This window comes from Pholis gunnellus (assembly GCF_910591455.1).
Source record: "Pholis gunnellus genome assembly, chromosome: 18".
Lineage (NCBI taxonomy): Eukaryota > Metazoa > Chordata > Actinopteri > Perciformes > Pholidae > Pholis > Pholis gunnellus.
The window spans coordinates 17,346,350-17,365,108 of record NC_136545.1 but is presented as its reverse complement, the minus strand read 5'-3'; the positions used below and the strand labels follow the sequence as shown (position 1 = coordinate 17,365,108).

The 18,759-nt window shown below is 40.8% G+C and overlaps 1 protein-coding gene across 1 annotated transcript; it reads left to right on the top strand.

Annotated features, from left to right (window-relative positions):
* Window positions 1-8,547: 8,547 nt before the first annotated feature.
* Window positions 8,548-18,693, top strand: ppp1r26 (protein phosphatase 1, regulatory subunit 26). The gene is made up of 5 exons (XM_079179033.1): window positions 8,548-8,687; window positions 12,594-15,865; window positions 17,646-17,760; window positions 17,956-18,041; window positions 18,122-18,693. The coding sequence occupies exons 2-5, from the start codon at window positions 12,660-12,662 to the stop codon at window positions 18,129-18,131; spliced, it is 3,417 nt and encodes a 1,138-aa protein (XP_079035159.1). The 5' UTR covers window positions 8,548-8,687; window positions 12,594-12,659; the 3' UTR covers window positions 18,132-18,693.
* The last annotated feature ends 66 nt before the right edge of the window (window positions 18,694-18,759 follow it).

The following is an 18,759-nucleotide window of genomic DNA, read 5'->3' as shown; positions in this document are numbered from 1 at the left end:
TGCCAAGAACTCAGCAGGATGTGGTAACTTCCACCAGTTGTTAATCATGATGTCTTATTGGATCATACAGGATCTATGGATGTTATAATAGAACAGTGTTAAAGCATCTGAGTTTTAATATAAGAGGTTAAGTCTGTACATTTTCTATATTATGTTTAGTGATATTACTATATTCTTTTACATCTTTATAATCTTTCAGACAATGTAAATATAATTGTACATTTTTCAATTTTAGGTTCATGTATATTTTTTGAGTGATGACCAAATTAGCATCCTTCATTTAAATCCTTAATTTGCGGATATGAAGACTCAACATAACTTGCCAGCTTTGAGTTACACAATGGAGTCTTTCCATCAAAAGAGATGTGCATAGTGTGGCCTATATGTGTTTATCAGGGATCCTAGCAACACTGTTCCACACTGGGCCTTGAGGAAGGATTGCACATGATGTCATCCTTACTTATAATGAGGTTGGATGTGGTTGTAAAAGCCCCAGAGGAGAGGTTACCAGGAAGAAAAAAGAGAACACACGGGGATACCATCCCTTTAGGAGACACATTGTTACAGCTTGAAATTCAAAAACACTCCCAAAGGCACGAAAGGTGTCCACTGCTAAAAGCCCAGAAGATCTAAAACTCAATTTTCACTTCAGGAACAAATACCCTTTCTGAGTACAAAAGGTGAATGACACTTATTTCCAACAACTAATGGTTTCCTCTTATGACACCAGTTGTATTACATACAATTGTATCCCTTTGCTTCCGCAGCAAAAACCAAAACAGTCCTCGTAACGAACAACGACTCTCTCGATTTTCCCCGTGACACTCATATGGTCGATAGTTTTTTGACCCAGAAAGCACTGTATCATGTCACGATGCCAGACGAATTAGGCAACTCTAAGTCAATAGAGTGGGCGGATTCAAAGCTCTGGACCCGGGCAACTTTTAGTATTTGGACGCAACCGACTTTCCCTCAATAGAGATCACTTGAGGCAATTCATCAGACCTCACAAAGCTCCTTCTGGAGCCACAAATGGCTTTATACAACATTTTACACATGTGCGCTAGCACTCCCAAGACTTGTAAATGATGAGGACATTTTATACACTCCCACTTTACAGTGAGAGATGCATCTTTCTCCACTCATTTATTTGGGGTTTTCCTTTGGATTTGTCACATAAAGATACCAATAGATATGTCTATTGTAACACTCTAAATAATTTATTGATAACACAACACTGACTTTTATACATACGCATTTATATTTTTTTACTTTGTTACTACAAACACCAGGCGCCTGCTTTCTTGGGCAAAATGCAAAAGTATGCATTTCATTCTTTCTGCATGGAAAACACCTCGACGGGAGAGAGAGGATGCCATTACACATTGTGGAAAGGAATACCAATGCCTTTTGTACTTTTCTTTGATGCAACGTTTTGTTTGAGCTTTTGAAGTCATTTCCATCGTGCAGAGGAGAAACTCTTCTAGCTCAATGCAGATGATCTACTATAAGCGCCATCCAACACCAAATATTAATCATATTCAAATGACAGAATGAATGAGTCGTGGGAAAACTCCCAAGTGCATTACTGCCACGTGAACTCCATGACAGGAACTCATCAAATCAGCATTCCCTATGGAGTGGAGGCATTGAAGGCACACATCTACTGTCTCTGTCTGTCTCTGTCTCTCTGTGTGTGTGTGTGTGTGTGTGTGTGTGTGTGTGTGTGTGTGTGTGTGTGTGTGTGTGTGTGTGTGGAATACTCCATTAACCACTTTTCACTCTCAACCTCGGAGACGGCCTTTGTGTTTATGCAACAAAACTGGTGTTTTTCTCACAATTGGCCTTTTTAAAACTTGTTTACGTTGTCTCTTTTTAGATCAGACTTCATTTTCAGTCTATTTTGGGCTGCTGATAATCATATGAAGCATGTAAAGTATGGGAATGTGATGATCAGGTGTACCGGGGTTGAACATGTGTGGGAGAGAGATGATTGCCGTTACTGTAAACCACAGTGTTTCCACTGTGGAGAGCGAACCATTTTAAATACGTACGGAGACTGGATGAAAAAAGAGTAGCATGAAAAGGCAGTTGATGGTGGGGGTCACCAAAGGATGTATAAATGATATACTTTGTTGTAGATCACCCAGAGAATGAAAAGATAAAGGCTAATTTACCAAACATTTAATGCTTTATATCTAAAGTTTGCACATGCGGAGTGCGGGATGACCCTCAGAGCTGTGAGGACAATGCCGTGCCACATAAACACTCTTTTTCTAACCCCAACCACTCTCTATCATCTCGACACAGCGGGGTATTGATCGGTGTAGAAAGTACATTCAATTTTTCTCAGCAGGTTGGCTGAGCCCAGCTGTCCTTCAACCCCTTTTTCTCTGCTTATGCAACATGGACTCTGTGCGACGTTGCAGAGCATCAGAATGTGCCAGCCAGGAAAAGAGCAAGGACGTAAACTTGTGATAACGAATAATCAGTGAAAGCAGTAGAGCCAAATACAACAGGACAACTGCTCATGGTTACTTGTTGGTCAATAGCAAACATGCTGACAAACACTATTTCCCCGAAGTAGGATAGAACAAATTAAACACGGCACAAAACTCAGAGCTGAATTAAGCAGATTTATCTCCATGATGATGTTGGCATTTTTACAAAGTCATTTGCAGAATGTCGCACAATACTAACTGTGAATTTTACAAGTACAAGTTTAATTTCCTGAGGTGACAGTAAGCCTTTTATTCTTCTTAAGATGCCCCAACTCTGCCATCGGGTTCAAGTCTGCGCTGTGCATGTTCCGAAGCATTCACGTGAAGAGGATGTCAGAGATCAGTGAATCACTGAACCATCCTTACATGTCAGACCTGACAGGCAAAGGCATTCTTCACTTCACATTCACTCTAAGAATAGAACACCACAGAATATAATAAGAGCTGCCAGGATGTAAATCACTCAGTAAACATTGTTATAGGTTATGATTGAAGCTTCGGGGAACTACAAAAAGAGAATCTATATGGTTATCTTTAATATGTGTTAATGCGCCTGCTGCATAAATTACATATTCAGCCACCGGGCTATCAAAGTATTCTGCTTGAATATGTATTATGTTGGCTATTGAAATGCAACATACACTCACAGGGTGTCACACATCTGCCAATTAGCTGGAGAAGCCTGACTAACATCATTTTTGCTTGTTACAATGTCAGCTTTCTCAGTCGAGATATGGTGGCTAATTCTGGGTAGAATGCAAATTTGAGAAAATGATTGTGATTGAGTTTGATGCCTCTGCCGTTTACACATGCGATATATGGTAAGAAGTACTCCTGGTGTATCTGCTTCGGCTTAAATATGCAGCTATTTCTTAACTTTTTTTAACACAAACCATTGCTGGGCCCACTGTGTTTGTGTGTGGGTGGAACTGCATATGTGCATACATGTGTGCTGAGTGGGAGCAGGGGCACAGCTAGGGTCTTGGCTTTCTCTCTGAACACCGTCTTCAAGCCTTTTCACATCTCATTGTGAAACCTCCGCTTTCCTTCTCTCTGCGGCATCGGGCTCAAGCACGATAAATCCTTTTTTCCCTGTCACCTATCCCTATTGTATACTGTATGTTGTTCGTGTCAGCAGATGCTCCCTCTCTCTCTCTATTACTATTGCCTTTGGTATTGGCTCGGCCCAACCCCACGAAGGAAACAACATAAAATGACAGGTCTACTAACAAGCTCGAGCAGACGCCCGCACCCTCGTGTGAACAGTTAACCTTGCATAGAATGCCTGTCTGCCTGCATTTGAGCTTGCAGAGTCTTCCTTTCCCAGACCACCAGCTCTGAATGCACACGCATGGCAGCGAGACGTGTGCACTTTTGGTTATCTGACAGGCACATTAAGAAAAATAATGGCCCAGCCGATTGGCATTTCAAGCTGCGGATCAGTTTAATTTTGGTTAATAAACATCAGCCATCATATCAGGTTGTCATGCTCCTCTGAGGAGATGATGCAGGATGAGAGCAGACAAATTAAGATTGAACTTTGTGTTGTAATTAAGCCTGTTACTTTACTACCTTTCTCCCATTTGAACACCACAAATACTGCCAAGAAAAAAAAAGCCGAAGCGCCACAGTGGGCCTCTGCTGCCCCCCGTAGGAGCAACGCTAACATATCTCTGAATGTCCCCCTTGAGAAATCCAACTTCATGTTTTTAAAGAAAACAGTGAAGATGGGAATGTTTTCACGTAATAAAGAAACGTTCTAATGACTACAGATGCTCTGATCAACTCTGTAGAACATGAAGAGCATACTGGTGTTTAGAGTTCAGGGTACCAATGTGTTTTTATGCTCCTGCATTATGGCTGGCAAGAAGATGCTAAATCAAATGTTATCAAGGAAGAATATAAAAATTAAATGTGACGCATAGAAAAAGAAGACCCTTTTTTTAATATGTATATGTTCACTAGCACCCAGACTTATAGATATGTGACTCTAATCAATGAGTTATTCTTTGGTTTTGTAAGTAAGATTATTGTTTTGTATTCATGTTTCATTTGTATTCGTTTCTGTCCATTTTATTTGACCTTTCCTCTTGCTGCCCACTGTGCATATTCTCTGTGGCTGTGTAAAAACAACTCCTATATAGAGGAAGTACATTGTTTTGTTTTTTACAGGACTACACCGCCATCTGGTGGTATACACTGCAGGAACATAGTTATACTGTATTTGGTATGGATGGATGTCAACTTGAATCAAACCAAACTTATTGAATTCTAGTGTAATTGCTAACATTGCTTTTAATGTGTGGTCCATCCAGGAAATCATCCAGGTTCTTGATTTTTTTTGACAGTTCCACCATATTCCTCTAAAATAGATTATATCAATATTAAACGGATTTCCAGCAGCAGTTGCCCCAACATATTTGCAAGGTGTTACAGAGAGATAAAATGTCTTCTGGTGGTAAAAGTTGAATTTAACAACTATGGTTAAATGTTAAACATTCCCATATTCTTCCACTTCGATGCCGGCGTGAGCAGGGGCTGCTGTCCATGGTGCTGAACCTCACTTTTCCCTTTGGTAACTTCTGTGCCTGCATGGCCGAGCTCCCGCAGCAGGCAGCAAGGTTTTGGAAAAGGAGCGGCAGGAGAGACACAGAGAGACTGCTTTGTATTTCCCTCATGCCTTTTGTTTTATTAGCAAATGAATGATGTCGGCCTGAGACCTGACGTGTGCCTCTGACGTCTCCACAATTAAATTATCACCAAGTACCAAGAACTGCAGCCCATCACCTCCTCGTTTGCATGCAAATGAAAACACCAAAGGAACAAGGCAAAGGGCATTTCAAGGTCCTGGACATACACAGTGTGTTGTAGTGCTGCTTGTGTCAGTCTTTTCACCGCCATGAAAATGGAACCAATTTGTTCAGTCACATTTCCATTAGGGCAACTCAAATCACCTCATTTCTTGCGGCGAAACGGACCAGAGGATCCCACACAGTATGCATTTAGAACAGTGTAGTTACGGTATACCGCCTCCTCGTCCTCAATACTTTCTTATGGTGTCTGAAGGGACAGACGGATCAAAACACAATGTGAGCCGAATATTGAAATCCCTAAATGCCTCAAATATATTTATTTTTCCATGTCAATTGTTGAAAGATTATATTCCGAATAGTCGGAATTCTATTTTTCTATACTGAAAGGCAACATACATTTAGACGAAAAGTCCCATCCATTGAAATCTCTAATGACAGCGAATGTTAAAGTGCAAGATGAAAACCACTAACCAAATATTGCACCTCACACAGGCCTCTTCTTTCAGTGATCTGTGATAGACTTTCCGTCCTCATCCATGTTTCCACCTGGCTGATTCTGCAGGAAGGTAAAAGAACCACCCGTGAAAAATTAACAAATAAAAGAAATAAACCCCAGCTGTTACCTAACTCTGACCTAAATGTCCACAGACAGCTTTTCACACCATTGAATATAATCTGAAATTCAGACGACATTAAAGTGACTTTATACTCACTAAGTGGCTTTGTAAGTTGAATATGATAACTCTGAATGAAGTGTGGTCGTAGAACTGGCACAGAGTCACACATTGGCAGCGTATAGCACACCTGTTTAGCTGTTTCAGAATAATAAACTAAATTGTAAATGTCTGTTTTTTTATTATATCATACACAACATCAGATCCAGGGAATTAATAAATGACATGTGTTCCATTATTGACCTATCAGGGGTTTTTTTTAATCTCATTTCACCAGCTCTTAACTTTAGGAAAATAGATTCATATATTTGTGAAAGTGACAGAGAAAGAAAATGCATGAGCCTAGTCAGAAGTCAAGACACAGGATGAGGATGAGCAGAGAATGTTAAAATGATGGATAGCGAAAAGTTCAAATCCATCCTGGAGAAGTGCAGTGAGATGTCAAAAGGTGAATCGAGACCGTTTATACCTGAGGATTGGGATTGTGTGGATCGTTGCACAGCATGACAAAAGTCACAGTGGGAGTGAGTCACTCTGTATAGCTTGCTGTAGTTGATTCCTACTGACCCAATCTACAGTTTTAGTAACTGGTGTCATCAACAGTAAATGAGCCACGGACTGTATATTTTGTATATTCAAGTGTTTATACAAGTGTATATTCTTGTAGCCTAGGTGTTCATCGTCTTTGTCAAAATGAAGAGACGGGCACAATTTTACAATACCTGCAGGTATACTTTAAAACATGTAATGTTGACAAACTAAAAAGAGTCCTCTAGAGCTGATACAATTAAACTCCAATTATTTTGATAATCGGCCAATTCAGTAATGTTTCCAAACCAAAATAGTAAAAAATCCCAAACATTCTCTGGTTTCAGTCTATCAAATGAGAGGATTTGCTGCTTTTTATTGTCAAAATGTATTTAAAACTGAGTGTTTTTAGATTTTTGACTTTTGTTCAAACAAATCAATACATTTGAAGACGTTACCTTTGGTTCTGAGAAGTTCCAATAGCTATTGTTTCACTGTTGTTTGACAGTGTATAGGCAATACAGTTAATCAGTTATTCAAATGAATCAATAATGAAAACAACAGTGAATTTGAATCAAAATATTAAGTACACTCCGCTGTATGACTAACAGCAAACAGAGGAGGCTTACAAACAGAAGGCAAACAGCCAGACACTTTGATGGATAAACAGCCTCTCGAGACGCAGTGCTGCTCTTTGGGATCAGACGAACAACCCCGTAAAGAAACAAATCAAACTGTGGCACACTCCACACACTACGGCAACAGTCCTAAATCACAGATACATCATAAAAGTATAAAGTGAAGTACATCATGTCTGTTCTGTATTCTGAATCTACAATGAGTAATACTGTCGCCTTCCTATTCTTTTTTTAATGATACACACTGTGTACAATGCAATGGACAATACACCAAATAAACTGAAATGCATCCCGAATTTTATTCCCATACCCCAATATAACTTGTTTCAAAAGTTTATTTCTAAAGCCTCTAAAATATTTCCCCAATAAACAGGGGCATGACCAGAGTCTTCGGGTTAGATGTGCTGGACCTGTTCTGTCTCACAAATGTTTTACAAGATAAGATATTGCCCACAATGCTTTAAACTGTAGTATTACCTTCGATTCAGGGTTACATTCAGGGTTAATGAGAAAAGACAGTGAGATGAGTCACTTACATACAGTCGTTCAGTATGTAAGTGTTGACATGTCCAACAGCACACAGGTGCTTAACCCCAATATGTAGGCAGGGCAACCTTCAGAAAAGAGTTGCATTGAGTTATGTGACTGACGCATGCATCCTATCAGACACAACGCTAGAGGATTATTATTCCATCAAGTCAAAGTTGAGAATCCAATAACAAGACAGACAACATTTTAAAGATATATTTTGATTAAATGTATTTGAATGACTAACAGATATGTGACTTCAATTTTCTCTAAGTGTATGCTTGCGGTATATCTGCTTTTATAAACCTTGCATAGATCACCAATATCCATTTAGATTAAGTCACAGGGGGGCGAACCCTAACTGAATGACAACATGATCTATTTTTTCTGGATCTTGAATGATATTTCAATGTCTGCAATTAAATTAAAAATTATATTTACTCTCTTTGTTGAGTTGTTTGGATGGAATGCATTGGCACATCTGGCCTGTTTTAGAAGTATAATACAGATATTAAAGAAAAAACTTGAATATACATTTATCAAGTAAATAACTAAATACTACTGAATATTGTATGGTAGTAGTGGGATTGTATTACAAAATATATGATATCTGTTATTGGGAGTTGTATCAAACCACTCCCATATTGGATATAAAACTTCATAATAACACTTAATTGTTCTTGTTTTCATTTATGAATGCAGCATTAACTGTTTGTTTTTTATGTAAAACATGGAAATGTAAAACGTACATTTAAAAAATGCCGATGTCATATTTGAATGGCTCCATGCTTGGCTGGACCAAAGGGTTGGACTTTGGGTATAAGGAAGCTGCTGGCCCGCCTGGCAGTCGGAGCGGAGGGGGACTCGACGGCGAGGGCTGCAGGCGGTGTGTGTTGAGCTGGCGACGGACACCGAAATATCTCCACGACGCCTTTCCTAACATCTCCTATCCACGCAGCAATGAACCCACTCTTTCTGTAGAGGTGTTTTTTGTTTCATACATGGGTGAGTTGAACTTGTGCACTGTGTTCTGTGGCTGTAGCGGTGTGGAAAAATAGCCGAGGCTAGGAGGGTAAGCTGTGGCTCAATACAAAGGCTTTCTTTGCCGGAGAAAATGCCGGGGCTGCAGCAGCCGAGAGGCCCGCCTGTGTCTTTCAAGTCACCGACTGCTAGCCACGGTTATCCCTCCGATGCTCCACACTACCTCGCCCATTTCCACCAACTATGTAACCGTATTGTTTTGTGTAAGAGTGTTTACGGACATTATTTACGTTTAGCGGTGTTAACGACCGAATATCGAGGTTTTTTTTTTTTGACAACCATGGCCGGAACCGAGAAACATGGTTGCTCTGCGGAGTCTCCTAACGCTGCACGCCGGGCATCGGTGCAGTGCGTGCCGCTAGAGGTTTACGAGGACAGCCGGGGTTTCAATCCTGCAACCAGGAAAGCGTCCGGGGAGGGGTAAATACGCGCAATTACACAGTTTGCTTATGTAATACAGAAAATACTACCCACTAATTTTGGCATGTGTGGTGAAACTTTCTTCGTATATATGATATGTCAAACAAAGTTGGCATACGACTACGTTATGCTACATGTTTAGCTCGGTTTATGCGACTCTCGGCGGGGTTTTTTTCAGCTGGGCGTCTCTTCGTGACCCCTCCTGGTTTCCTGCAGTTAGTCGCACATTTATACCACGTTTATTATGTTTAATAACTGAGGGGAACAATGATTAAGAGTTAAGACATATTGTGTCTAGCTGTCTGTAGCCGGGTTGTCCATTCCCCTGCAGGGTGCATGTGGAGCTGGAAGGGAGGATTTACGTTACATTTGGGGGTAGGTAGGCTAAGCAAAGGCTGTTGCATGGCGACTTTTCAACGGGTTTAATGTCCGACAGCATGCTTGTTCATGGAGGGTACAACGCCGGCTGTGAACACCGTTCATCTCTGGACAAGTATCGCTGTAGTATTAGGTTCAGGTGCGACATTAACATCCGATATCGTCTGAGCCTGGCAGGTACCCGTAGTTTTCGACTTGGGCGCAAGAATTGTGTTTGAGCAACAGAAACGGCTTAAACTCATACAAACAGTATAGATCTGGTTTTAAACGACAAAGCTTGAAATCTATCCACCTATCTGTCGAAAAGCAAGACATATTAACTCCAGTGGTGGAACGTATTACATTACACTTAGTCAAGTATCATAGAATTACAGTTTAAGATACTTGAAGTATTTATCTTAAGTTTGATGTTACCAGTTACTTTGCAGATTGATTTACACATATATATATATATACATCTTGGATATGAAATACGTTGCATTGTTCCACAAAATATACACATTATATAGGCTGAACATTGATGCATCGATGATTATTAATCTAATAAGGCAGGTGTCATTCCTCCTGCATACGGAGAATTTTTACTTGTTATGGTTGAAGTACAGTTTGCTGATGAAACTTTCTTTAACACAATTTTCATATTGCAGCTATATTTGCATAAAGTATTTGAATACTAGCCCAGCCTGCTCATGAAGTGACACCTTTCCATATTTATTCTGTATTGCATTACTTTGTTAATGTGTCCATACTCGAATCTGTCCGTCAATGAGAGCTTAAACAACATCCAATGTTGCCCTAAAACTGAGTGAGAGAGAGGGTGCTGAGAAGACAAAGACTGATTGGATAAACATGATCATTCAACACATTTAATTTGAAGGAATTAGGGCTCATTTGTGTCAAATCCTAGCCGTTAGCCTGTCACTGACACTCTGGATTCTCCTTAATACCCACAACAACCTGTAACATCAGTCCTATCACTCCTATAATGTCGTAAACAGTAATAATTTGGAAGATGTACGTTTACAAATGTGTGCATGTGCTCAAGTAATCCAAAAATCTTTCCTTTGATACCTGCCTGTGCTGTAAATTCATATTCGATGTTCTCAAATTAACACAAAGGTCTGGGGGCCTGTAGGGGCTTTCTGGTGGGTTCCATGGAGCCCCCGGGAAAAAGTGGTTTATTTAGCCACCTAAAAGTTAACATAAGGAGAGCATGTAAAATGTCTTTATTTATTTTTTTGTTATTTGGATATGAATTGAGTTTGAAAGCATATCTCAGTCACTGCAAGATTATTAAGTAAGCTGTACCAGAGTAGTCTGCTTTAAGCACTCACTCACTGCCACAGTCAAATCATAAAATAGGAAAACAGAAAATCCACGCCCAAGAGTATACTGTGATTGTGTGTGCAAAGTCCTCACATATGAGGGAGGAATGGAATACCGTTTTATTTTTTGTATTATATGTGCTTTATTAAATGCATTTAACACTCCAATCACAGCTTGAGGACAGCCACAAGGCTGGATTACTAACTGGACAAATTGGACAATTGACGCTGAGGTTCACTGTGTGTTAATTACATTGCAGTAATTTGATTCATTGTAAATTTATTTGGTAATACCTTTTACTAAGCCTAAACCCCTGTCTTGTTGAGGGGTGTCAAAATAACTTTATTTAAATATTTCACTTACAGTTTGGCTTACCAAGGCTTAACTAAAAGACGATACATTTACTTTAAATCAACTGTAAGCCACTATAGAGCTGGAATTATGTTTGTCCCAGGGCCCACTTGCAGGTACATCTGGCGATGGGCAGCCCTGTGTCTTTTGACATGCTCCGAGGTTTTGGCTATAGCTGAAAGACCCGAGGTTATTTGCCGTAATCCATCAGAGCCGTGATGGAGTCCATTCTTTCCCTCAGTGGGACAGAATGTAAACTGAACACGTTCTTCAGTGATTTCACAGTTAAAGTCTCTCAGCATTACTGCCTCCTTTCACTTTTATTAGATTCCTAGTCTTGATCCTGTTCCATTTAGGTGATAAATTACTTTTATGCACTTGACTTAGCTTGCAGTTACTGAGCTTTTTGGTCAAGGAACCAAAACACGACTAAGAGACTGACTAAAGCCAGCCACTTGAAGGCTTTCACTGTGAGGAAGCTGCAGACAGCGTACGTACTGTACACACAGCCATCTCTAGTCTCCCAAATATCCCTAAAATCACACATAAATAAGCACTAACTCAGATCTCTCAGAACCATGCAGCACCATTGCATTTAACATGAAAACAACATGCAGCCTTCAATAAAGTACTGCAGAATGGTCACATCGAGTTCCTCCACAGGATGGCAGCAGAGCTCTTAAGTTACTGATACTGCTGCATATTCAGGATGTGTAGCTGTTTGCAAGGATATGTATTGTGAGTGGGTGTCTCCATCAGTGTTGTCTACTCTGATAGGGTAAGTAAAGGAGAGGAAATTAAATCAACGGATAGTCATAGGTTTAGTGGAAGCTGACTATATTCGTAAGTTTACTTGCATAGACGGGAAATGCTATCTTCTTGATCCTGATGTTTAAATCAAATTGTTGGCAAATGGCAAAATGAAATGTTCAGTAACGTAAGTAATGCTAATGATGGGTTGAATACGCCAAATTTAATGTATGTACTTGTATGAATATGACGATTTGAAATAAACTTTCAACTCTTCGCCACAATTCAAAAAAATAATAAATGCAGCTTATTTCCTCTAAATGTGTGTTGGTGGTTGTGAGTAGTAGTTGTCAGCTCCCTGAAATGTCCCTAAAAATCTCTTGAAACATAAATCAATTTAAGATTTCTATAAACAATTGGACAAAATGGAAATCTGGATGTCTTAGACACTTTATTTTTGTTGGCTCAGTTTACAATACTCCAGTGGCATAACAGACTTAATTCACAGCTCTTACAAAAGGATCCGACATGTGGACACAGAGTGAATAATAATGTTTTGCCATCCGAATAGTTTGATACATGATTCCCACACGTGGGTCGTGGAACTTGCCTGTCACTGATTCTCTGTTTCTGTTTTCTTCTCAGATTGAACAATGTGAGTGTGATCGGAGGCAGCTGCACTCCAATGGTCGAGGACCTCACTTCATTAGAATGTACTTGATGAATGTACCTCCTGTTGCAGCGACGCCAACAAAATGGAGAACATGTGGCCCACCTGGAGGCTATAGCCTTCCAATCTGCTTCAATGACTCTGACAGCGAGCTGTCCACCAGAGGCACGCCTATCTCAGATAAGGTCCAGATGATCATAGAGAGCCTTAGGAACACCCAGTCCTCACTCGAGATGGGCGACGAGATCGAGGAAAATGTGCCACCGGGACACGACGGTCATCCCCAACTCTGCAAGGTTGCAATGGGTTCTTATGTGGGCCAAAAGTCCAAAACTACAGGTTCCACCGAAAACCAACAGGCAGATGTTACCTCCCCAATCAACCATGAGAGCAGTGACTCTGACAGCGATGCTTCTGTGGACAGAGGAATTGAGGAGGCTATACTGGAATACCTGAAGGAAAAGGATGATCACAAACGTAAGGCAGAACCATGCTTAGCCTTTCTACAATCATCCAAGATTCCCAGGAAAAGCCCAACAGTTCTTGAGGATTCCAACCAGATCTCTGACAGCAATACCTTTTTGATTGCCAGTAGCCAGTTTCCAAAGAGTATGGAAGCTGAGACTTCCACAGCACCAGCTGTTATACCGATACAAAAGTATATCAAAAACAGGGCCCTCCTAAATGACAACGCAGTTGAGAAATTGGATTCAAATACAAGTACAACTAATACAAGTTCAGCCTTGCCCAAAGAGCAGACAAAGCGGCTCTCTAAAACAATCGGCCTTTTCGACAAAGTAAAGTGCCCGGTCACACTTAAGGTAGACGAAGAGTCAAATGACTCCAGTAGTGACGACGGCATTGAGGAAGCCATTCAAAGATACCAGTTGGAGAAAAAAGAGCAGCAGAACAAAACGGAAACTTTCAATCCGCATGCATTCAGAGAAGAGTCCGACTCCACTAGTGATGATGGGATTGAGGAAGCTATTCGTTGCTACCAGCTTGAGCAACTCAAGGAGAAGAGTGTCCTGAAGCCATTCTTACACGAGCAGAAACCCTTTACCAAGTCATTGATGCATGCTGTTGGAAGTACAAGCACGGAAAACATGAAGAAACACAGACTGAGAAAGAAAAGGACCAGAGCAGAGAAAGAAGCTAAATCTGTTCAACTTCCTCCTCCTCCTGTTTTCATACCCAAGAGCACACTTTTAGAGCGCTCGAATGGTAAAGGAAATGGATTGCTTTTGTTTCAAGAAGATGGTTTTAAGGCGCAAACTAGCCCTGCCCCTCCAAAGGTTAATACAACTGTGGAGCTCATGTGTGCTGAGGCAATACTGGACATTTCAAAAACTGTCATGCCCGAGGCCTTCCATCCCAGCCTCAGCAGTAGCACTCCTACCGAATCTTCCTTGCAATCGTCACCCCCTGACAACTGCCCAGATGAAGACAGCGATGGCACTTCTATTGATAGTGAAGATGGAATAGAGCAAGAAATCAGGACATTTCTGGAGCAGAAGGCCCAAATGCACAAACAGCTGCCCGCTGCTTCGACTCAAGAGCCTCAGCATAGAAATCAACCGGAGAAAGTGAAAGTTGCAACCCAAAAGAAACCTTCAAGATTGTCTTTGACACAGAGAAGAAAACAGAAAGAGGGAAGCTGTAGCATTTCCATCACGTCAGGGACAGATAACGTCAAAGAAACGTACCCTAGACCTTCACCTGAGCATGGGCAAGAATCCCAGAGAAGTCAAACACACCCAATGGCTGGATTACGTAAGACGGAGCAGAGTGGAGACAAAAGCAGCTCACTTGACAGCGATGAGGACCTAGACAGCGCTATTAAAGACCTGCTCAAAACAAAAAAGAAGTCAAAGAAAAAAACAAGAGACTTGAAGCGGAAACCAAGGCTGTGCCCCAACGATGAAGAACCACAGCTTGGAAATGCTTTAGAGACCAAAAAGTTTAAACCTGATCCTTTTTCCAAGCGCAGTCTTTTGAAAAAACTAGAAAAGAGTAAGAATGACATGAAAGACAAGGCTGGACTGAGTAAACAGAGCATTTCACAACTTACACTTCCTAATAAGAGTCAAGAACACGATGATATACATGACGGTGAACCAGCATTTGGGTGTCAAGACACCCTGTTGCCGCACAATACTCAGACTACTCTTGAGGTAGAGGAAGAAAGCAGTTCAGTAGACAGCGACGATGGCATTGAGCAAGAGATCCAAAGGTTTCTGGCTGAAAAGGCCAAAGTCTCCACCGCAGAGAAAAGTAAAGATGGAGATGTATCGAGGAATGGTACTGTCGAGGTTTGTACAGCACTTCGAGGTGAAGACATCAAACAGGAAAATCAGCTGGCTGAAATTCCAATCATCAGTCCTCTCTCTGGACAATCTCCTCTGAGGAGTCGTCCTCTTCCAACGCCGCAAAGTTCGTCACCGGCAGACGTCTCTGCTGACGTTGCACAGTCACGCCTGCCATCGGTCCAGTCCTGCAGCCCCAGCCTTTTGGAACCAGCGGACGGGGCGGGGGCCGCTAGAACCGAGCAATGGAGGCCTATCTCTGGGAGAGGGGACGGCCAGGATGTCAGCCCACAGATCGAGAGGGTTCGGCCCGGTGTGAGTCCGAACATTGCCGAGTCAATCAAGTGGCGGCAGAGCCTTGGACTCCCAGCGACTGACCCTAGGACTACCAGTCGAACTGCGTTCCATATCACTTCATCTAAAATCAGCGAGACTGCATCAGGAACTCCATATCACAGCGGGGGGAACAAATCACAGACTGCAGTCCCTTTTTGGTCCTCCGCAAGAACCAGCAGAGCACCTTTCCCCTGCTCTACAGAGACAAATGTGAATACCAAGTTCAGGTCCCCTGTTTTGCATCATTTGTCTACGGCCAAGCAGCATCCAAGGACGCCCTTTGCACGGAGCCTTGCGCCCGGCCACAGATCCCAGTGCCCTATAGAAGGAGAGACGGAGAGTATGGTGCACATGTCTAAGGACAAGAGTGTGTTCGTCGAACTGGAGTCTAATAGGACCAACCATGTCCAGGTTCGGAGCAGGGAAAGGAGCGAGGGGAAGGAGAAAGCGGACTTGCTGAGTGAGATAAACAGAGAAGGCGAGAGCGTGAAGATAGACGATAAACAAGTGCATCTAGAAAGATCACAGGAAGAGTTTATAGATGAGACAGATTGTGAGTCAGGCAGCAGCAGAGATCCAGAGAAGAAGCAGGGCTTTCCCACATTGTAAGTATTTTCTTTGGCCTCTGTGTCCCATAGCATCATAAGCCAATTTTCTACGAGTTCATTTCTTGATTGCTGATATATATAATGTAGGTTATGGTTAAGCTCATTCATTTATAGGCTCGAAGGGAATGTTTGTTTATACGATAAAACAAAACAGGCATTTTTTAAATGTGTTTGTACATTTATACGGCAATGTAACACAATAGCACCACCATGACAATTTTGTTTTGTGATCTAAAGGTTAATTTATATCATCATCAAACCTTTGAAAAGCAATACAGCGACATGATGGCACAAGAGGCAGACAGCATGAGTAGTACCACCATCAAAATGCAGAATATTTATTTGCAGAAAACGATATCATCTTAAATATCTTTCAGATTTTATGTAAAAAAAGAAGTGACCACGAGAAATAACCTCAATATGACAAAATAAAGATTCAAGGTTCAGACCAAATGCTCAAGATTTCGATGTATTGTTTGAATTTATCAACACAAATTAGCAATGTTTATCACCTAATTTACCTGTGTTATGTAGGTTCTTTATGTGCAAAGGTTAAAAAGTTGTTATTGTTAAATGTGTCCATAACTGCCTTCATTAGGGCTATCTGAATAAAAGCCAGAAAACCAAATGTTTAGTATATGATTTAGATCCTTTCATGTCCTGGTGTACATTAAATCTAAATGCACGCAGAACGCAGCAATATGGCTAAAATGTTCTAATTACATTTTCTATAACTTGCAATTACGCATTTCAAAATCTATGCCGATTCTCCTAAATGCTTATATGTTAGATTTATAATTAAAAAAGAAAGACCAGTCAGATGCTAACTAATCTAGCGTAATACATTTTACCATGACTTTACCTGGCCTCACCATGTATTAAAACATGTCTCTTCACTTCCCACCCTAACCTATGTCTTTAAGTCATTGCCCCACACTGCTAAAGCTCTACATCTGAGTTCCTCTAATGATGATAGTTCCAGAAAACCACAGGTTGAGGGAGTCCTTTCTAACTTTTTCACATAAAGAGAAAAGGCCATGGTCCACTTTTGACACAGATTATACCCTCTTGACCCTTAAAAGGCATCATTTTTAGAGCAGCTTTAGAACACCATTTGTTACGGGAACATATCCTTTCTAGACTACCATGGAGATATCGTATCAGTCTTCCCAACATTTGTTTTTCAGACACAGTGCTCTTGGTTTAAACTCACGGATGGGAAGTTAAAGCTCCGTTGTTGATGAAAGCCACCATAACAATCTTGGACTTAATACTTCTATGACTCGTGTGTTCTAGATTCCACAGAAACCACATAGTTACTCCTCTCTGTCTCGATACGCTTGATATTTAGTGTGTTCATTTCTTTGTCATGTTGAATTTTTCTTGAATTTCCTATGTGGAAAAAAAGGCTATTTATTTTTGTTTATCAAAAAAAAAAAAAAAAAAGTTACCGAACATGCTGTGCATTGCCAGGTTTTGTAAATATTTTGTAAGAAGTGTTTCTTTTTTCTTTTACTCTTTCAGAAAAAAAAAAAAACTTTTGCTGTGTCTTTTAAGTGCATCTGTGTAATAAAGAGTGGAATCCGAGATGACAATGGGTCTTCCTCATCCTCATTAATGATGTATAATAACAATGCTAATTGCATCGCAGTAACGCTCCTGGCTGATGGAACACCTCCCGTTTTTCATTTACAAGCTGCGTTCACTGGCTTTAAGACAGACTTTGGGATGAATTAGTAGAACCGCTCTGATGTGTGTCCTGCTTTGCCTTGCCCAGGTCTTTGTCCAGTGCCATTGACCCTGGCATCATCGTCAGACCTTGCGTAGCTCTTACCACAGAGGAGAGAAGCCAGATGTTCCCCAGGAGTTACCAGGCTGAGAAATGCAAGAAGGTACAACTAGAGACGAGTTTCTGGTGCAGTTTACCTTGCTCCATTATTTGTATCCCTTTATGGTGAAACTAGATATTTAACCTCTTCAGCTCCACCAATGGCAAGGAACTTTGTCTGTTCCTCGGCCATCTGGCTGTTTGTAAAAAGTTGTCCATATTCAGAGAGTGTGAAACCTGTATTACACAATACTTGCAGGGGGTTCCTTCTCGCGGTAGAGCTCCAGTGAAGAGCAAGGCTCTGCAACGTGTCAAAAGAAAGCTTCAGTTCATTCCAGTGAAAAGGTATGTGTGTGGTGTGTCTCCACATTGAGTGATCAGTCATATAAAAACCCACTCATCCAAGTTTTTCATCTTTTTTTCAGGGGAAAATGAAGCACCCAGCCACCACAGCATAACAGAATACAACTTAATTCTGTATTTGAAACATTCATTTGATAATGTTTCATATTACAGTATGTGGGTTGTTGAGTATTTATTGTAAAATGATGTTTTTGCACTTCAAGAGCATATGTTTATGTCACGTTTGCGTTTGGATTTGATGTTGCAGGCTAGTGGCGTTGGATTTTATTGAGCATTTTCAAACAGCACATACTTTCTTTTAGTTGGGTTTTGAAAAAAAGAACGTTTTGCCCGGTTTGTAGGCTAATGTTGCAGGTTCAATATTAAAGAGATTCTCCGAAATATGTAACGCTAAATTGAAGTGCACTTGTTAATGTAGCAAATGAAGGGCATTTATTTTTCGCAATTTTACACTAAACGTTAAATTTTTTCATGCTGCTACTGAATAATTAGAGTTTACTGGTGGACGGGTATTAGTTAGTTGCTGTTTTATAAATATCCTTGTCCTGGTACAGAGCCGGTGAATTCTTATGTTCTCATATTACAGCATTTCTTTTTGTTGCAAGTGTCATTCGTTTCAAACATTTGTTCCATGTCAGGAGTATATATATAACTAAATAACACGAGAGTGTTGTGTATTTGTTTTTCAATAAAGTTGTGA